Below are 16,315 nucleotides of genomic sequence, written 5' to 3' on the forward strand. Positions count from 1 at the left end.
CCCATGCACAGCATGGGTAGAAGTAAACACCACTGTGCCCATCACATTGCTTTGATCCCGCACTGGATTGCGGCTGGATGCTTTGCGCCCACTCACCTCACTGACATCACCACACTGACGCTCCGTTCATCGTGCTTGACAAGCTATCCCCTCGCTCCCTGGTGAAGTCATCACAATCTAGGTTGTTCTGCGCCACCGAGTCACTTCATGCAATTCGCCTCAATGGTACGATGACTAGCATGGGCGGTGGGTTGATCTCGCATTCTGCCTCTACCCGCCGATCGGCACGATTATCACCACGCTACGGCAATCTTCTTGCGCCATTTTCAGCTGCCCCACGTGACTATGCAGATCTCATGCCGACACCCGGACTGTGCCTGCCAATATTATGCTGTGCGTGCTGTAGAGGAGCTCTATGAACTCCTGATACCTATGGCATGTTCGTGTCGATTGAAATCTGAGTACATGTGGGTACAGATGAACACCTGCTTGCGCGCATTGCCGAGGTAGATCTTGCCAACCACACCGACGTTGCACGATCTGCATACTTTAGGTGCGCAGATCCCTAAACCTCCCAAGCTGAAAATCTGGAAAAAAGAAGCTACTCAAAGTTTGACGACCTCACGAGCTTCGCCTCCTGACGCCACAAGCTCAAGCCGATGATGCAGCATGGAAAATCTCGCGAGCTAGCTGTTGTCTTAGCAGGTGAAGCGGCTCGGCCCATTCTAGAACCACATCGCAAAACCACTCTGAAGCTAGGAGTATAGTCTTGCGGAATCGTTTACTTCCACGACGATCCTCTTGCTATCGCTATAAGGTTTTCAACTTGTAGCCGTGCTATCTAGTCACCTCCTCGGAGTGTCTGGTCACCACGTGTTCTCACGAGTCAGGATGTCGCTTTCCACGTCGGTGATCAGATTCGAAGTTTCCTCCGCTTGGCCAAACAATTATCCGGGCCTAACACATCCGCAATTGAACATCAACGCCGAAGGCACCGTTATCTCGCAGTAGCAAATGCCGAACCCCTCGGCATCCACCAGCGATAGCGGAGATACTCCCGCAATGTCGAGCTTGGCCCGTCGTCACAACAGACTACATCATGGGCGCCGCCATGTTGGGTTGCAAACCTTCTACCTCTAGCTCTTCACGACATACACCATGATAGCGTTCCCAAAGCTGTGGGTGGCTTCGACCCTGCTGGCCCAACAGGTGTTTGCAGGCCGTAATTTACTGCCGCGTAATGTTACGGAAACGTATGCGACGGGCTTGTTGCACGAGTCGATGGACTGGATGGACATGTACTATGACAACGAAAGAGGCTATCTGTTCAGCTTGGACGCGGCTGCCCTGACGCATGACACGAGGTCGAGCGTCTGGTATGCAGCTGGCTTGTTGGCGCGGAACGAAGCCGATGATGCGGAGCAGGCAGTACGTATCGTGAAAAACGTCATTGGAGGGCAGTTCAAGAACGAGAGTGAGCAATGGTGAGTTTGGTAGTCCAGAGTGACCATCCAATGCCGCTGGCAAATCTTGCTGACATAACCAAGGTACGGCGACTATCAAATCTATCCTGAAGAGCCAACCGTGGGCACAGAACAGTATCCAGCTGTGATATACAACTCATGGGACCCTAATTGGCGTGGCTTCGTCGGCACAACGTTTGTTGTTATGCTAGAAGAATTCCCGCATCTCCTTCCTCAAGATGTTCAAGACTACATACTGGAGAGTTTGTTCAACACTACAATTGGAGATAGTTACCGCGTCGGTGGCGTCGACGATGATAACCTCTACCCGGCCTACAGCAACCCCTCTATCATGAGGGCCTTTGTCTCCGGATACGTTGGTCGCCGCGCGAACGACTCCAACATGACAAACGCAGGCGAAGCCTATGCGAAAGAGGTCATTGATCTGTTTGTCCGCGACAACACACTTTCTGAGTTCAACTCTGGAACTTACGCTGGTGTTTCACTGTACGCGCTCACGCTTTGGGCAAAGTATATGCCAGGTGATAGCATAATGGGCGAGTATGGACCGAAGATGATTCGCGACACATGGTCTGTACTGGGTGAGCTATATCATGCGGATTTGAAGAATGTGGCTGGACCCTGGGATCGCGCGTACGGTTTCGATATGAATCGGTATCTCAGTATTCTGGCGCTGCATATGTGGACGATTGTGGGCAAGGATATGGCGCCTGTTAACAAGAAGGTATGTACTGTTCACTCCCAAATCACATCAGGGATGGGTACAATTCGTGTTGCAGTATACATCGTCTTAGCAAGGGTTCACTTGTTAAGATGTAGCAGTATGTATACTGCAAACTGCGGCACGGATTCTAGCCACCTCTGATAGAAGAGGTGCAAAACTAACGATTCAAACATAGCCATATGCCATGGGCCACAAGAACGACTTCGCAATCGGCCCCCTCGTCGCTATCCTAGCGCCCTACCACAATACGCTGGTCCCCAACACCACTCTCTCATCGCTCTCTTCCTTCCCCGGGATCCACACCGTCAAGACCTCCGCCTTCTCACCTCCCTACGACACGTACCCACGCAACATAACCGCCTATCTCAGCCCCAACCTGACCATCGGCGCGGAGTCCTTCTCGGAGAATGTCGTCGGCGGCCCGTCCATCAATAAGAACTCATTCAATCCTGCGGTCGTGCAGTGGAAGAGACAGGACGGAACCGTGGGTTGGATGAGTCTGTATGCTCAGACCATGGCGCTGGATGTCGTTGTGGAAGAAGGCAGCCTAATGCTGGAGTACCCAATGGGGAATGCGTCGAGTGCGTTTTCCTTCCTGGTCGGCACAAATGGGTGGGATGGAAAGAGGGATGTGCGGGGTTGGAAAGATGTAGAGGGTATTGACGTTGCGGTGTCCGGGTCTGTGGATTTGAATGCCGAGGTTACGTTTAATGGGCTTGTTGGGGGAGCGGGCGAAGTCATAAAGTAAGTTCACCCGAAGATCGTCGTGTGTGGAGAAGGAGGCAAGAACAATGGGCGTGTGCTAACATAATACAGTGACTTTGAGTTTTGGAACTTTACGTATAGGATGCCGGAGGGGAGCGAGGAGGTGCCGCGAGTTCAGTTGGACTTCGACGTTGTGTGGTGAAACGGGGGACCGTAAACGTCAGACTATATCATTAGTTTTGGCAGTCATGGACGATCGCAGAGGCAAAGCGGATAAGCGCATCTTTATCACGAATGTATCCGGGGCTCAAGAAGAAAGCATTCACTTCCAAACAACGTGTCTTCATTCAAACATTGACCCGTCGTAACACTCAATATGATCAACTCCCTTTTCCAAAGAACAGCTTGGCCTGCCCTTTCTCCACCCCGTCTCCTCTCCCAGCACCGTTTCCCGGTGGCCGTCCCCGCCCTCTAGAAGGTTTCGAACCGCCAGCACCTTTTCTCGCAGGGGCCGGTGCAGGATTCCTTTCTTCCTGCCGCATTTCCTTCGATAGATCGAGGGCAAAGTGGTAGTCCTCGTGTTCGGCTTTTTCGCCTGGTGGGAGATGGAGGTTACAACGTGAGCAAAAGTAAGTCTCGGGTGGTCTTTGCGGTACGGAGGGTCTAGCACGAGGAACCGGTGTTACTGGGTCGTGATGCTGTTGTGGTGGGGAATGTGACGCGGGCTGGGGTTGGGCTGAGGGGGGTATATCTAGTGGATACAGGTCCATGTCTGAACTGTGACGGTCTAATGGTGGTGTCGATGGTCGCTGTGCTTCATCGTCTTGTTGTGCTTGGAAGGGATCGAGATCCTCTCCGGTTGCTTCCGCCTCGTCTCCACTCTCGTCCCTTGTAGACTCGCTATGTGCTTTCCACAACACAGCTCTCGCAGCATCGAAGTCACTCTTCTTCTCATCTCTCGGGCCGAAGAAATTAGCAATGTTGCCTTTCGTCCTTTTCCGCTTTGCTGGTGGCTCGCCTCCACCGACGGTAGCTCTGCCACTTGACAGCATGGCCTTTGCTTCCTCGCCTCGAACGAGGAAGCCGCCAATTCCTTTGTTGTTCGTGATGCCATCTTCGAAACCCCCGACGCTCAGAGAAAGATTGGAGCAAGGCCACGCTCTCCCATCGACGACAACTTGAGCGAGGAGATTCTTGGCGAGATCGAACAAGATGGTTTCTGACAATGGTTTGCCTTGGGGTATCGGTGCTTGTCGACTTCGTGTCTGTGCACCTTGGCGATGATGCAAGTTGATGCTCTTGGGCCTTCTCTTGTTCTCCAGCACACCCTCTTCCACGCACCGTGAGAATATGTCCGCCACGAAAATGCGTAGCCACCGTACACCCTGCTCGAACGAGTTGATGGCCGGTCTGAAGGATTTCGCCGAAAGCATGCTCTTGATCTGCGTACGCGGGTTGACCTCGCTGCTGTCTTCGCCTCTAATGATGGAATATATCCAACTGCCGGTGTCATCGCCTAGCTTCTTCAGTTGGTCCAACGGCTGTTCCACAAGGTCCTTCACTTTGTCTGTCCCGAACATTGCCACTACTTCGTCCCCCAGTTTGCCTCCTAGCATGCGAATCTTGGTAAACTTCATGTCGGAGAGAAAGTGCTTGACAGCGCGATTCCGTATAACGGTTTGTTGATTTGGCTTCTTGTATCCTGATCCTAGTTTCGATAGCATCTTGTTCCTCGCAACGCCCCCAGAGCATGTGTAGCCCAACGTATCCTTGATATGTCTCCTCACATCTCGTACGATCTCGGATGCGATAACCATACACACGTCGTCCCAGTCTGGATCTCTGTCCTCTCCATCTTCCTCGCCTGTCTCAAGGAGCGCATCGGCCGCCCAGTCCAACACGGTTGTAGGCACCTTCGGCAGTGGCTCCGTCGGGTCGTCGTACGGCGCGGGGCCTCTCAATTCGGGGTATCTCTCCAGCAATATGGTATGCACCTGCGCGCTCAGATCCATGAAAACCTCGTCGATACTCGCCTTCTCGACGCGTTGTTCTTTCTCGGGCAGAGTCTCCTTGATGCATTTCAGGATCTTGCGGCTCTCCATGCGATATGGGTCCAGGCTGACTTTATGCGTCGCCATGTCCTTGAAGCTGTTCTCATGATACGCCCATGTCTCGTCTCCTTCCTTCCACGTCGCAACGTGTTGTAGTATAAGATCCGGGCATTGCTTCAATGCCTCTGTCGATGTGACGTGTCGGCTGAGTCCGAATGCGCGGGCGGGGTAGTTGATCGCGATCAGGCCCTGCCATTGTTGTACGGCGAGAGGTTTGGAGGGGTCGATGCCGAGGCGGACGGTTTCGCACTGCGCGTAGAAGGCATCGAGGTCGACATGTGCGATCACACGGAGGGGCGTCTGCGGGCTGTACGTCTTGAGCTGGTGTAGCTGTTTATACGTGAACTTGGACTTGGGAATGCGACGCGGAGAGGTGATGGAGAACTGCGACGAATGAAACTCCGGCGATGGGGACGACATGCCGACTGACGGCTCATGTCAGATACCAAAGTCGCGTTTCGGGAAGGCGTAAGACAGTCCTGGAGGGTACTAGTGCAGTCACATAGTAGAATAGAAGAATGCGATGTAGACGCGACACCTGGAAGGCGCGTGTTCCCGCGGTCCCGTGCATGCGCGTCATTCATCCCCGAGATCGCGCTAGCCAGATTGGATTCGCTGTTCGATCAACACCAGGTCTGCAACCATTAATTAATCTCACCACAAGAATTGTGCTACCATTGGATAAGGAACTACAACGTCGCGATCGAAGGCAACATTCATCATGAAACATCAACCGTCAAAGTTCAGGTCACGGCACGCTCATGGCATTCTGTCTTTCTCCGCTGGAGCATGACGTTAGCATCATGCACTCCCCGGTGAACACACAACGTTTAGAGGAGCGAGTTTTGACTTCAGCTGTTCAAAGTCGAACAGTTGGATACTATGACTGTGCAAATGCGCTGCCTTAACAGTCGAGGAAGATGTATCACGTAGACGGCAGACGTATATGAACAGGCGATATATCGCGGATGATCTAGGTCTGACGCGTACCTGAAGATCAAGCCACGGCGTGCTCCAGAGCAGGGTCACATTTCGGTGATTGGCCGCGGAGCCACATTTCGAAAGATAGCAGCCGCAAACCAACGTCGTACAGGATGCAAGCACACGCACGCCACATTGCAATCACAGTGACAACACGGAAACGACCCGACAGTCTCAAACGTGGCAAACAGAGCCGTGAAACTCTTTTAAGATGCAGCACTGCCATACCAAGGCTCTTGACATAGTCATTGACGTCATGGTGAGCCCTTGATCCAATAGGAACATGCGGCTCAAGCCTCGCGACTACAGCAGGGCGAATACCTAGGGCGTTGCTTTTAATCGAGCTGTATTTTGTCGTGTGTAACCTCCTCTAATTCCCATACATACTGTTACCGTGATCATGATCGCAAAGATGGAAGGAAATAATGGACGTGCGGAGTCTGGTGGAGACGTACCAGTCTACGCGATTGACAATGTACCCATTACCCAAGAGAGGAAACCATACATTCAAGGGAAGAAATCAACCCTACCACACGCAGGTACGTACACACGGCGGGTACGCTACTACTACGTCGTCTGCTAACTGCCAATAGCGGTCGCACGTGCAAACCTCGCTCCTTCAGAGGAAACACCTCAAGGCAGCACGCAAGACGACTGGGCAAAGAAGCACTCACACCAAACCGTGCTGCAACAACACTGCGACTTCTTTGACCGCGATCACGATGGTATTCTCTGGCCGCAAGACACCTTTGTCGGCTTCTACCGCCTAGGTTGCGGACTCTTCTTCTCCGCCTTCGCCGTACTGGTCATCCACATCAACTTCTCATATCCCACGTGCTCGGGATGGCTTCCGGACCCCTACTTCCGTCTCTTTCTGAACAACGTGCACAGAGCGCGGCACGGTAGTGATACAGGCACTTACGATACCGAGGGGCGGTTTATACCGTCGAAATTTGAAGAGATCTTCACAAAGTACGCCGAGGGACGGGATTATCTGACCGTGGGTGATCTGGTGAACGTGTTGAAGGGGCAGAGGAATATCAATGATCCTATCGGGATGTGTGGATTCATCTTTGAATGTAAGCACAATCGTTTTTGGATTGTATGAGGGGTGAAATGCTGATATCAGACAAGGGACTGCAACGTATTTGACACTTTGGCCCGAAGACGGTCGGATGATGAAGGTACGCGATATGATAGAACCTATCTTAAGTTGCTGTTGATGCTAACAATAACAAGGAAGATATTCGCGCCGTATACGATGGCAGTATTTTCCAGAGGATCGCCGATAAGCGCGAGAGAAAGATGGAGATGCAGAAGAAGAAGAGCCAATGATGAGCGTCGGCATTTCCGATAGATCCATAGAGAGGGTCGGTGCATATGCACAGCACGACTTCGAAAAGATATAATTAGAGATCAAAAACCCGTTGTTGAACATGTGGCGCTAGGTGTAGAGAGTGTGTAAGAGTGCCGCTATTCAAGTGTCCAGTCCTACCAACCCGCGCCCAGACATGTGTCGTTCCGAAAGACCTGCCGAACCAAGCAGTGACATCACCAGTCAGCGCATGCCCCTGTCGCATCCATGGATTCCAATCAAAGAACCAGAACCTCACCTGACGATACTTGTACCTTTACGATAACACGCGCATAATTCTCGATTCGAAAATACAGATGGGGCTAGCTCGAAGGGCATACTACCCGTAGCCAATGGTAGCTGTCTGGCCGCGGACACCTGCATACCATTCGTTCAGTTCTTCGATCTAGCCGCTAGCACATAGCACGCAGAAAACTTTTACCATGGTGATCGTGATCGTGGATCAAAGGGTTGGTGGATGAGCTTTCCCGGATTACAGTACTTCGTCAGGACTAGTGGCCGGCGAAAAAGACCCATCGGACAAAGTGGGTCACGCTCTATGGTTTCTGAGCACACGTGAAGATGCGCAGGAGATGGAAACTACAGCTCTGAGCCAAAGCATTGAGGCTGGATGTAGCGAATAGCACAGTAACCAATAAATCGTATATTGTATCCAGCGTTGTTGTAGCCTCCACCTTGCTCCGATTCCACCAATCTCTCGGCGCGTTCAAAAAACGATGCTTCGCCATGTCCTCGATGCCCTATCTTGCTGAGTTGGCTCAGCAGTATCGTTGGGAAGCTTGAGATCAGCCATAGTCTGCAACAGCCGATTCAGACGTTGCTCGGTCGGATCCGAGGTGATGGACTCTACGTTGACAGGGTATTCGCCATAGACGTGTTCCATCATCGATTTCTCCCTTTCACCTTCGTCTTTGATGTGCGCCCAGTCCTTGAGCAGCCTGACGTCTACCGGATTCATCTTGTCGCGCAAAATGCGGAACACGAGTTCAGACAAGAAGAAGTTATGGCCTTGGTCGCGCAAGCCCTTGGCGCACAATATGAGCGTGGCTCGTGTAGCTTTCATTATGGCTGGGAAATGCTCTTGTTGCGCTTCCGGGGTGCGAAGACGCTCGATCGAATCGAAGCCTAGCTGGACGAGGACCTGGAGTAGGAATATGTAGTATGCTTCGAAGCCGTGACGGTGGAAGAACATGTGGAGAAGCGTCTGCAGACTCGCTTTCGAGGCAGCATATAGTTGGGCCGGACTGAAGCCTGTATACTTTTGGAATGCGCCACTATGGTTGGGCCAGTTGAGAGACTTTTCCTTTTCCAGGAACGGTTGGAAGGTCATGGTAACGAGGTTGTGAAACTGCATGCTGTGACCCAAACGTTAGTCATTTGTACATGGAAGGTGTGTCAAATCTCACTGTAGCAGAAGCTGTGTCGGCATGGCGGCATTCTGTGGCTGTAACGGCTCCGGAAGATCACGGAACCATTGTACCAGCATAAGATGATAACGACTAGCCTGCTCAATATCGAGATTGTTATCTCCATCGTCCTCTGGAAGAGCCTTTCCGGCTATGTCGTTCATGATGCATCGAAGCTTGATAAGCGACAGGAATGTCTGTCCCAGATAGATGGGGGTCTAGTAGCTTGTCAATTTGGTCCATCATGAGGGACAAGTGGGGACGTACCAAGTGTGTCGCAAGAGGGTATTTGACCCAAATCTCGCCAAAGAAGTCGTGTGCGTCTTGGTACGCGGGCAAGCCGTCCTCAGGTGGAAGTCGAGACAGTGGGGGCTTCATAAGGTAAAAGCAAGAGAACCTGAACCTACATCAGAGGCGATCTCAATACTACGTTGGGGGTAGGGGCAGGGGCAGGGGCAGGAGGAGGGGGAGGGAAAGAGGAGACGAGGGCAAGGAGAAATCAGGTAAGCTCATACGCTTGCTGAGAGAAGATGCCCCAGGCTGTGATGGTTCTTGAAATGCGGTCCTTCTCGTTATTGTATTGCGCGGTCTTAGCAAATAAGTCTAGTCTATCCGCAAGCGCTAGAGCGTGAGACCACATTGTCCAGCCCATTTTGTCCATGCCATTGGCGAAGTATATTCGGCCTATGATGGTAGCTGCCTGGGCAGAGGGAAGACTACACACGGCTTGTGACTGTTCTAGCTCCCATAGCTGTCTGGTCTCAGCCATACAACGATAGCTATAGGTGTTGGGGTTCCAAAACTCGGACCTCTGCTCAAGCGTACTCAAGCCGTGCTGTTGATCGTGTCAGCTCACAAGGAAGCAAGTGGGAGAAGTCAAGATGGAACCTACACAGGCTGCGGTGAGAATGGCGCTGACTAGGAGTGGTGAACAGTAATCAGACCTTTCAGCAGTCATGTCATCGAGAAAGTGATCTTTGTGGAAGCAAGGCCACAATGGGAACTCGTACAGGAAGTAGCCTTCGAGAAGGCGGGTGAGGAAGACGTCGTCGTCGCTTATCGAAGTCCACTTGGACGGCCTCAGCGTGTCTGGCGACATGCGTGGATCGTACATGCGGGCGCCGGGATAGGGCACGTGGTAGATGGCGCTGTGGGTCTGCTCCTGGATGTCGGTGCCGTGATGGGCAGTCTCGTTTGACAGGGCCTTGTACAGTCTGGAGGCAAGGTAGGGGTTGTCGGCACTGCCAAACAGCGGCATCATGTCAGCAAGATAGGGAGCGGTGAACTGGTATGTCGTGTCTGGGACCAGCTTGAGCTGGACACGCAGACTGCCATACTCAAGGAAACGGAGGAGGCTGCGCTCGTCGGTGCCGCGACGCAGCTGGGCGAGGAGGTCCTGGGCGACGTGCCATGGCTGGGAGCGCAGATGGGCGAAGATGTGCCGGAGGAGGGCATGCTGGGGGTGATGGTGTGCGTGGACCTGGACCTGGCCATGGTATCGCCTGGCACTGGCAGCAACGGGCCGGACCGCAGGCTGAAGGTAGTTGCATGGCGTATGCCGCTTGCGGCACTCTGAGCACTGGGGACGTTCGGTCGAGCACTGGTCGTGTCAGAGGTCTGGGTGGGTTTAGCTCGCGCACGGCCGCCGACTTACCTTGGTGATGCGGCCGCGACAAGCTTCACATGCTCCCACGCCCACAATCCGCTGCAGACTCAACGCAGGACGCGCCCGAGATAACGCCGCGCGCTGGGTGGGCTGCGAGCGGGCTGGAGGCACCTGCAGGTTCTCGTCCATGGGCAGTAGCTGGCTCACCTGTCAGGCGGATACGCGATTCGGGTCGTGGCCGCGCCGTCTTGAATATTGCTATTATACTGCACGTGGGTGGTGCAGGGCTCGCGGACCTCGACCTCCCTCCTCGCCTACGTACGTGCCTGCCTGCTCGTACACAGCATGACGTCGCCCGCCTCGACGCCCATTGGCCACGGCACAAAGCGCCTTCCTCTAATGGGCGCCCACCTCGTCTCGAAAACTACCCGATTCTGGCTTATTATGTTCAACGCGTAAAGGTTGTCTGCCGGAATGCTCCCCCGTTCCGTCACCACGACGCAGCTGCTACTCCGATAAGGACTGCACTCGTGACTCCACGCTACGACATCTAGGCGGACCGTTGTCTCCGCCTCAGTCTTTCCCTCTACCTCCGCCTCTGCGCACGTGCTTCGCCCCTTCTCCCAGCACTTGCAGGTGGTCACGTCCGAGTGAATGGATAACGGCCGCTACCCGCCCGAGGGCTCCAGCTCCCGGGAGGCAAAGGTGGCCATACCAAGAATTCCTGGCCATGGATACCAGATGCCGCCTGCCACAAGAACTCCTCGGGTCCGCACCGAAATAGTGAGCAAGGCTGTGAGTAAACTCTCTTGTACGATTGGGCCGGTGCTGACGTCCGCTTCTAGTGCACGCAGTGCCGTAAACGAAGTGGGCCCTTCCTCATGTCCAGTTCGCACCACTTCGGCTTGCTGACTAGCCCCAGAGATCAAATGCTCTGGCCACCGTCCGCAATGTATCAACTGTCAACGGCAGGACAATGATTGTCACTACGACCTGGAGCGCAAGGACCGCCTCAAAGGGTCTGTTCACGTCTTTGTTCATCTGCTCCACATCCCCGTCTGACTAGTAAAAGAGCTCAACGCAAATCACACGCCTTGACTGCACTCTTGATTGAAGTGAGCAGCCAGCTTGACGATGAGAGCAAGAAGAGAGTTGAGGATACCTTGGCATCTTTCGAAGACGACACGCCGCCTCCTCCACCAACACCTGCTCTCTCTCATGGCAAGCGCGCAAGAAGAGCTTCGTCACCTTCCCCCAATGACGATGCTCTGAGCGCCACCTCTGTAGATGGCGGAGAAGCTCACGTCTCAGCTTCAGTCGGCTCCAACGAAGACCTAGACTTCGTCCAGGAGGACATTCTCAATACGGATGAGGCAGACAACACGGGCTACATGGGTCACAATTCGCACGTTCAGTGGCTCAGAGCCCTGGAAACCAAGATCGAACAGCCCGAGGGCGAACCTGCCAACATGCCTTACGGGCCACCGGGCATCGACGGCGACGCCTTTAACCAGCGTGCTGAAGCGCTCCACGGGCGTCAGCAACAGAGCCAAACTCGCCCTTCTCCGCACCATGACAAGTATTCTGGCTACTACTTTTACCTTGACAAATCCAACATCGACATCGATGTTGGTGATCCACACGTCATACCCTCTGCTGAGTCGGCCGAGAGGCTGTTCGACTACTACAAAGCAGTTGTGCACAGCCCATTCCCCATCTTAGGTGACATGTTCGAAGCTCAACTGAAAACGTACTTTGCCAAGGATCAGGGCAGTCCTACGCTGGTCGTCTGCCCAAAGTGGAAAGCTGTTATGAACCTCGTATTCGCTATTGGCGCACGCTATTCTCATCTCATCGGCGACGAATGGCAAGCCGACGATCGTGATCACCTAGTGTATATGTGGAGAGCAATCCATCTATTACAGCTCCAAAGCATTGATACTCTCGTTGCGCAGCCAGATCAAGCGCTGATTCAGGTAAAATCCATTGAATTTGGACCCAACATCTTTTGACCTATGTCTAGGCATTTGGGCTTCTGTCTTTCTACTACTTGACAATAGGTCATGTCAGCAGGTACGTCGTACTTCGGATGAACGAAGGCACGTTCACCTTTGTAGCCTGCAAGTATGCTAACAAGGACGTTGCAGAGCTTGGTATATGATTGGCATCGCCCTTCGACACGCACAGGCCGCAGGCTTGCACCTCAGACACGAAGACCCTTCCATGTCTCCCAAGAGAAAGAAGGCCCTGGCCCAGATTTGGTGGTCACTTTACTCCATCGAATGTGTTCTTACCTGCATAACTGGGCGCCCACGCACTGTAAGCGCCATTGACTGTACTGTACCGCCACCAGGCGCAAAGGGTACAGAACTGGATTCATCGTCTCGTGAAACCACCACATCAGCTGCAATCAGACAGGCATCTGAGTCTTCTACTGGCGAGTCCATGATCAAAACCAGCGTAGATCCGTTTGACGTAGCCTACGTTAGGATCGATATCCTCATGGACAAGATCTTGTCTGGCTTGTATTCCGCACAAAAGTCTGCCAAGTCCTGGAAGGCTGCCCAAAAGGAGATTGCTTCGCTGTCTGACGATTTAGAAGCCTGGGCCTTGCACTCCCTGGTTCGGGGTCCAGCAACAGCGACCGCTGCCACTTCAGAGAGCAACCTGAGCCGAGAGCAGGTGCTGCTCTACATCTATTACCACAACGCCAAAATTTGCATCACCCGGCCCTGTCTATGCCGACTAGACATGCGCATAAAGGGCCAGAGCGAACAGTCGACTCGATTCAACCAGAAGTCTGCTGAGGCCTGCATAGGTGCAGCTCTAGATCTCACTTCCATGTTGCCAGATCCTCCCAATCCTGCGTGGTTTTACGGACACGGTCCGTGGTGGTGTGCTGTTCATATAAGTAAGAACCTCACACATTGCGATATGGAGCTTGGCTAACCACCTCTATAGTCATGCAAGCCCTTACGGTCTTACTTCTTGAGTTGTCATTGGACGGCATACACTTAACGGTCGAAAAGTCACACATTACAGCCTGCATCGATAAGCTCATACGATGGTTGAACTCGATGAAACCCGTCGACGCAGTCAGCGAGAACGCATACAATGTTATCGCCAGAGTCATGAATAAGCAGACCAAAGAAGAGGCGGCCCGTCGTCGACTACCTCAGCCACAAATAACGGATCAGCACCAAAAGCAACAACAAATAGAGCATATGGCCTTTGACTCACAGCAGCGATATCAGCCGTACAGTCAACCTCTTACGTTGCAGCAGTCAGATGTTGCATGGCCAAGCGCTGACCCATTCAAAAGCAACATCTACTCGCAGTCCAACACAGGCAACTTCGATCTCTACGACGCTCCTGGCGGCGACATTTTGAACGATCCCACCACTGGGCTAACAGAATACGGTCAGCCTCTGAATCTGTTCTATGGAAATCCCTACGAATCAACTTTCGATCACTGGGAATGGGATCCAGCGGCTTTTCAGGATCCAGATCAGCAAGGGTATCCAGGATATGAAGGGTATGATCCAGGTGGTGGCTAGATGTGTCGCGTACATTCGCCAGCACTGTGGATGAAAGAGGTATGAACATTGCGCCTTCAAGGACATGCGTTTAGAACAAAATATAGAATGACAGCGGCATGTCTGAGCAATCAGCAATCCCAGTCTCGTTGTACAACACCCAAAAAAGCTTGTAGTATACCACATAATTGCTGTGTACACTACTGTACCAGGATTGCCGTTACTCCTGCAGCCGTTGACTGTGTCCCATGTTGCTGCTGTTTTCTACCTTAGCATAAGTGCGGTTTCATGAGACTCCTTGCGCTTCATCTTTGATATGATACTCATCACGGCGAGGTAAGCCCCATATTCCATGCCAGGGTGAAGTTGTATAATTGCATTTCTAATGTTGGTAACGATATGCTAGACCCGAAGCACATACTGGCAGTAGTAGAACATTTAAAGTTCACAAGCTTCCACGTTGTACATACCCTGAACAACCTGACAGTCCTGCCCATATCGCTCCAGCGCATCCTTCACTGCATCTTCCAACTGCATGGTCTCCACACCAACGAGCTCATTCTGAACAGTCCTCTCCAAGTCCTCCGCATGACCTTCATCATCGCCCTCATAAAACTGGTTACACACGCCCAACCCTTTCATCGCTTTACCCATCTGCGCTTTCCCTTCCTCCAGCTCACCGCCTTCCTTCCACTTCTCCAACACGACCAAAGCGTTTCGGTGGATCTTGTCCACATCGACGTGCGAGATGGTGAAGGTGGTATGGAGAACCTTTTCAAGGGTGCGCAACAACGTGTTTTGAGTGACAGTAGAGGAAGGGGTAATGGGATCGAGGAGAACGGGGCGGTTGAGGATGAGGTCAGGGTTGCGGAGTATGTTTCCTGCTGCGAGGCCCATTGTGGGTAGGGGTGTCCAGTGTAAGGGTTGGTTTCCGGAGCCGTAGATGCGGGCGCGGCGGTTGGGTATGTCTGGTCATCATATGTTAGCGGGATGGTGATGGTTTGGAGTTGATGGGGAGAAGATTACCAAAGCCTGCAGGGCCTTTCATCAACCCTAGTATATGCTGATCAGTATCACGCTTCAAGTCGAATAGTTAGAGGAATTACATACACATATCGAAGAACGGCCCACCATTCAAACTCGTCCACGCCATCTTCCCCTCTCTCCCCAATTCCGCCAGATACTCTCTGATCCTACATTTACCGCCAACGAAAGTTTCCGGTAGTCTCCTGAACGCCTCCCGGGTGATCTCTCCGACGAATTCGTTGGCGAAGAAGAGCTTGACGCCTGCAGCGACCGCGGCGTCGATGATGAGTTTGGATGGCTCGTAATGAGTGGCTCCGCCTGTGATGCAGTTTACTACTGCGTCTTGGTTCTGTAACGCGGCTTGGAGCGACGTAAAGGACGTGTAGTCGACAGTGCGATGGGTGATGGTAGGAGGTGGTTTGTAGGTTGATGTTGAGCGCGTGATGCCTGTGATGGTGAAGCGGGGTTCGTCTTTGAGGAGTTCGGTGATGATTGCAGTTCCGACGTTGCCTCCCGGCTAAGATATACGTTAGTTTTGGCCGTTGTAGAGCAGCTTGAAGGGAGGTGACATGTGATGGGAATGAATGGTAGACAGACACCGAGGATTGCAATGTTCTTGAGTTCCATGTTTGATGCTTTCCTTGCGATGAGTGTAGAGGGTGATGAGGTTTCGAAAGCTGGTTCTCACTGACGACTTGCGATACTCTGTTTCCTGAGACTACATGATCTTATATATCATGCGATGTAAAGTGCTCGCCCTACAGTCACCAAAGTTTCCGAATAGGTGCCACGGATGCATCATTTCGCTCATTTCGCCCGTTTCCGAGGTTCGATAAGGTTCAGGCTGATGTAGGCAGCCATTTGCATGTTTGCCTTGCAGCTGCCTGATGTTGGAAGGCGTTCGGCCTGAGTCTGGAAGCTGCATCCTTCGGCTCGGGAGATGAGAGACCACCGATGCTCTGAGACCACGCTTGGCTCGTTTGGTGTTGGTGCGGCGAAAGAGGCTAGCTTACTCACGTGTTTCGTCGGCGTTTGAACTCGAATAGGCTGGCAAGATCAAATGCCGAGCGCGTTCTATACTCGTGTCATCATTCAACGCGAAGCAGGCGCGTAATGGAGGCAATAAAAATCATAGTAAACAGAAGCGTTTCTGCTGTGCGGAGGTTTGGGCAAATACTTGTTCCTGTTGCCGGATATTATCATCGCTGCATAAGCTTTTGGAAGTGACGATGGCGGGGCAGCCGAGGCCGTGATGGTGGGGTTCCATCATCTCAATACACAGATGATTGTAGCAACACAATAGTGAGGATAACAAACTGTCATGCTTTCAATTGAGCGGAGTAAATTACCACGCTTGATGT

General features: G+C 52.7%; 6 protein-coding genes across 6 annotated transcripts; 4 read left to right on the forward strand and 2 right to left on the reverse strand.

The window, feature by feature from the left end:
• Nucleotides 1-1,158: 1,158 nt before the first annotated feature.
• On the forward strand, nt 1,159-2,956 carry J4E90_005001 (uncharacterized protein; the record flags this gene model as incomplete). The annotated part of the gene is made up of 3 exons (XM_051434559.1): nt 1,159-1,484; nt 1,548-2,208; nt 2,384-2,956. The coding sequence occupies 3 exons, from the start codon at nt 1,159-1,161 to the stop codon at nt 2,954-2,956; spliced, it is 1,560 nt and encodes a 519-aa protein (XP_051291815.1).
• Nucleotides 2,957-6,405: 3,449 nt separating this feature from the next.
• On the forward strand, nt 6,406-7,340 carry J4E90_005002 (uncharacterized protein; the record flags this gene model as incomplete). Its single annotated transcript, XM_051434560.1, has 4 exons — nt 6,406-6,544; nt 6,599-7,084; nt 7,140-7,189; nt 7,245-7,340. The coding sequence occupies 4 exons, from the start codon at nt 6,406-6,408 to the stop codon at nt 7,338-7,340; spliced, it is 771 nt and encodes a 256-aa protein (XP_051291816.1).
• Nucleotides 7,341-8,086: 746 nt separating this feature from the next.
• J4E90_005003 (uncharacterized protein) lies at nt 8,087-10,581 on the reverse strand (the record flags this gene model as incomplete). The annotated part of the gene is made up of 4 exons (XM_051434561.1): nt 8,087-8,735; nt 8,787-9,004; nt 9,679-10,386; nt 10,564-10,581. 4 exons carry the CDS (start codon nt 10,579-10,581, stop codon nt 8,087-8,089), a joined length of 1,593 nt encoding a protein of 530 aa, XP_051291817.1.
• Nucleotides 10,582-11,368: 787 nt separating this feature from the next.
• Nucleotides 11,369-12,404, forward strand: J4E90_005004 (uncharacterized protein; the record flags this gene model as incomplete). The annotated part of the gene is made up of 2 exons (XM_051434562.1): nt 11,369-11,411; nt 11,467-12,404. The coding sequence occupies 2 exons, from the start codon at nt 11,369-11,371 to the stop codon at nt 12,402-12,404; spliced, it is 981 nt and encodes a 326-aa protein (XP_051291818.1).
• Nucleotides 12,405-12,615: 211 nt separating this feature from the next.
• J4E90_005005 (uncharacterized protein) lies at nt 12,616-13,949 on the forward strand (the record flags this gene model as incomplete). The annotated part of the gene is made up of 2 exons (XM_051434563.1): nt 12,616-13,210; nt 13,354-13,949. 2 exons carry the CDS (start codon nt 12,616-12,618, stop codon nt 13,947-13,949), a joined length of 1,191 nt encoding a protein of 396 aa, XP_051291819.1.
• A 417-nt stretch (nt 13,950-14,366) lies between these two features.
• J4E90_005006 (uncharacterized protein) lies at nt 14,367-15,581 on the reverse strand (the record flags this gene model as incomplete). The annotated part of the gene is made up of 3 exons (XM_051434564.1): nt 14,367-14,896; nt 15,039-15,471; nt 15,552-15,581. The coding sequence occupies 3 exons, from the start codon at nt 15,579-15,581 to the stop codon at nt 14,367-14,369; spliced, it is 993 nt and encodes a 330-aa protein (XP_051291820.1).
• Between the last annotated feature and the right edge of the window lie 734 nt (nt 15,582-16,315).

Source organism: Alternaria incomplexa, assembly GCF_024043165.1.
Source record: "Alternaria incomplexa strain BMP 0042 chromosome Unknown scaffold_6, whole genome shotgun sequence".
In the NCBI taxonomy this organism is placed as follows: Eukaryota; Fungi; Ascomycota; class Dothideomycetes; order Pleosporales; family Pleosporaceae; genus Alternaria; species Alternaria incomplexa.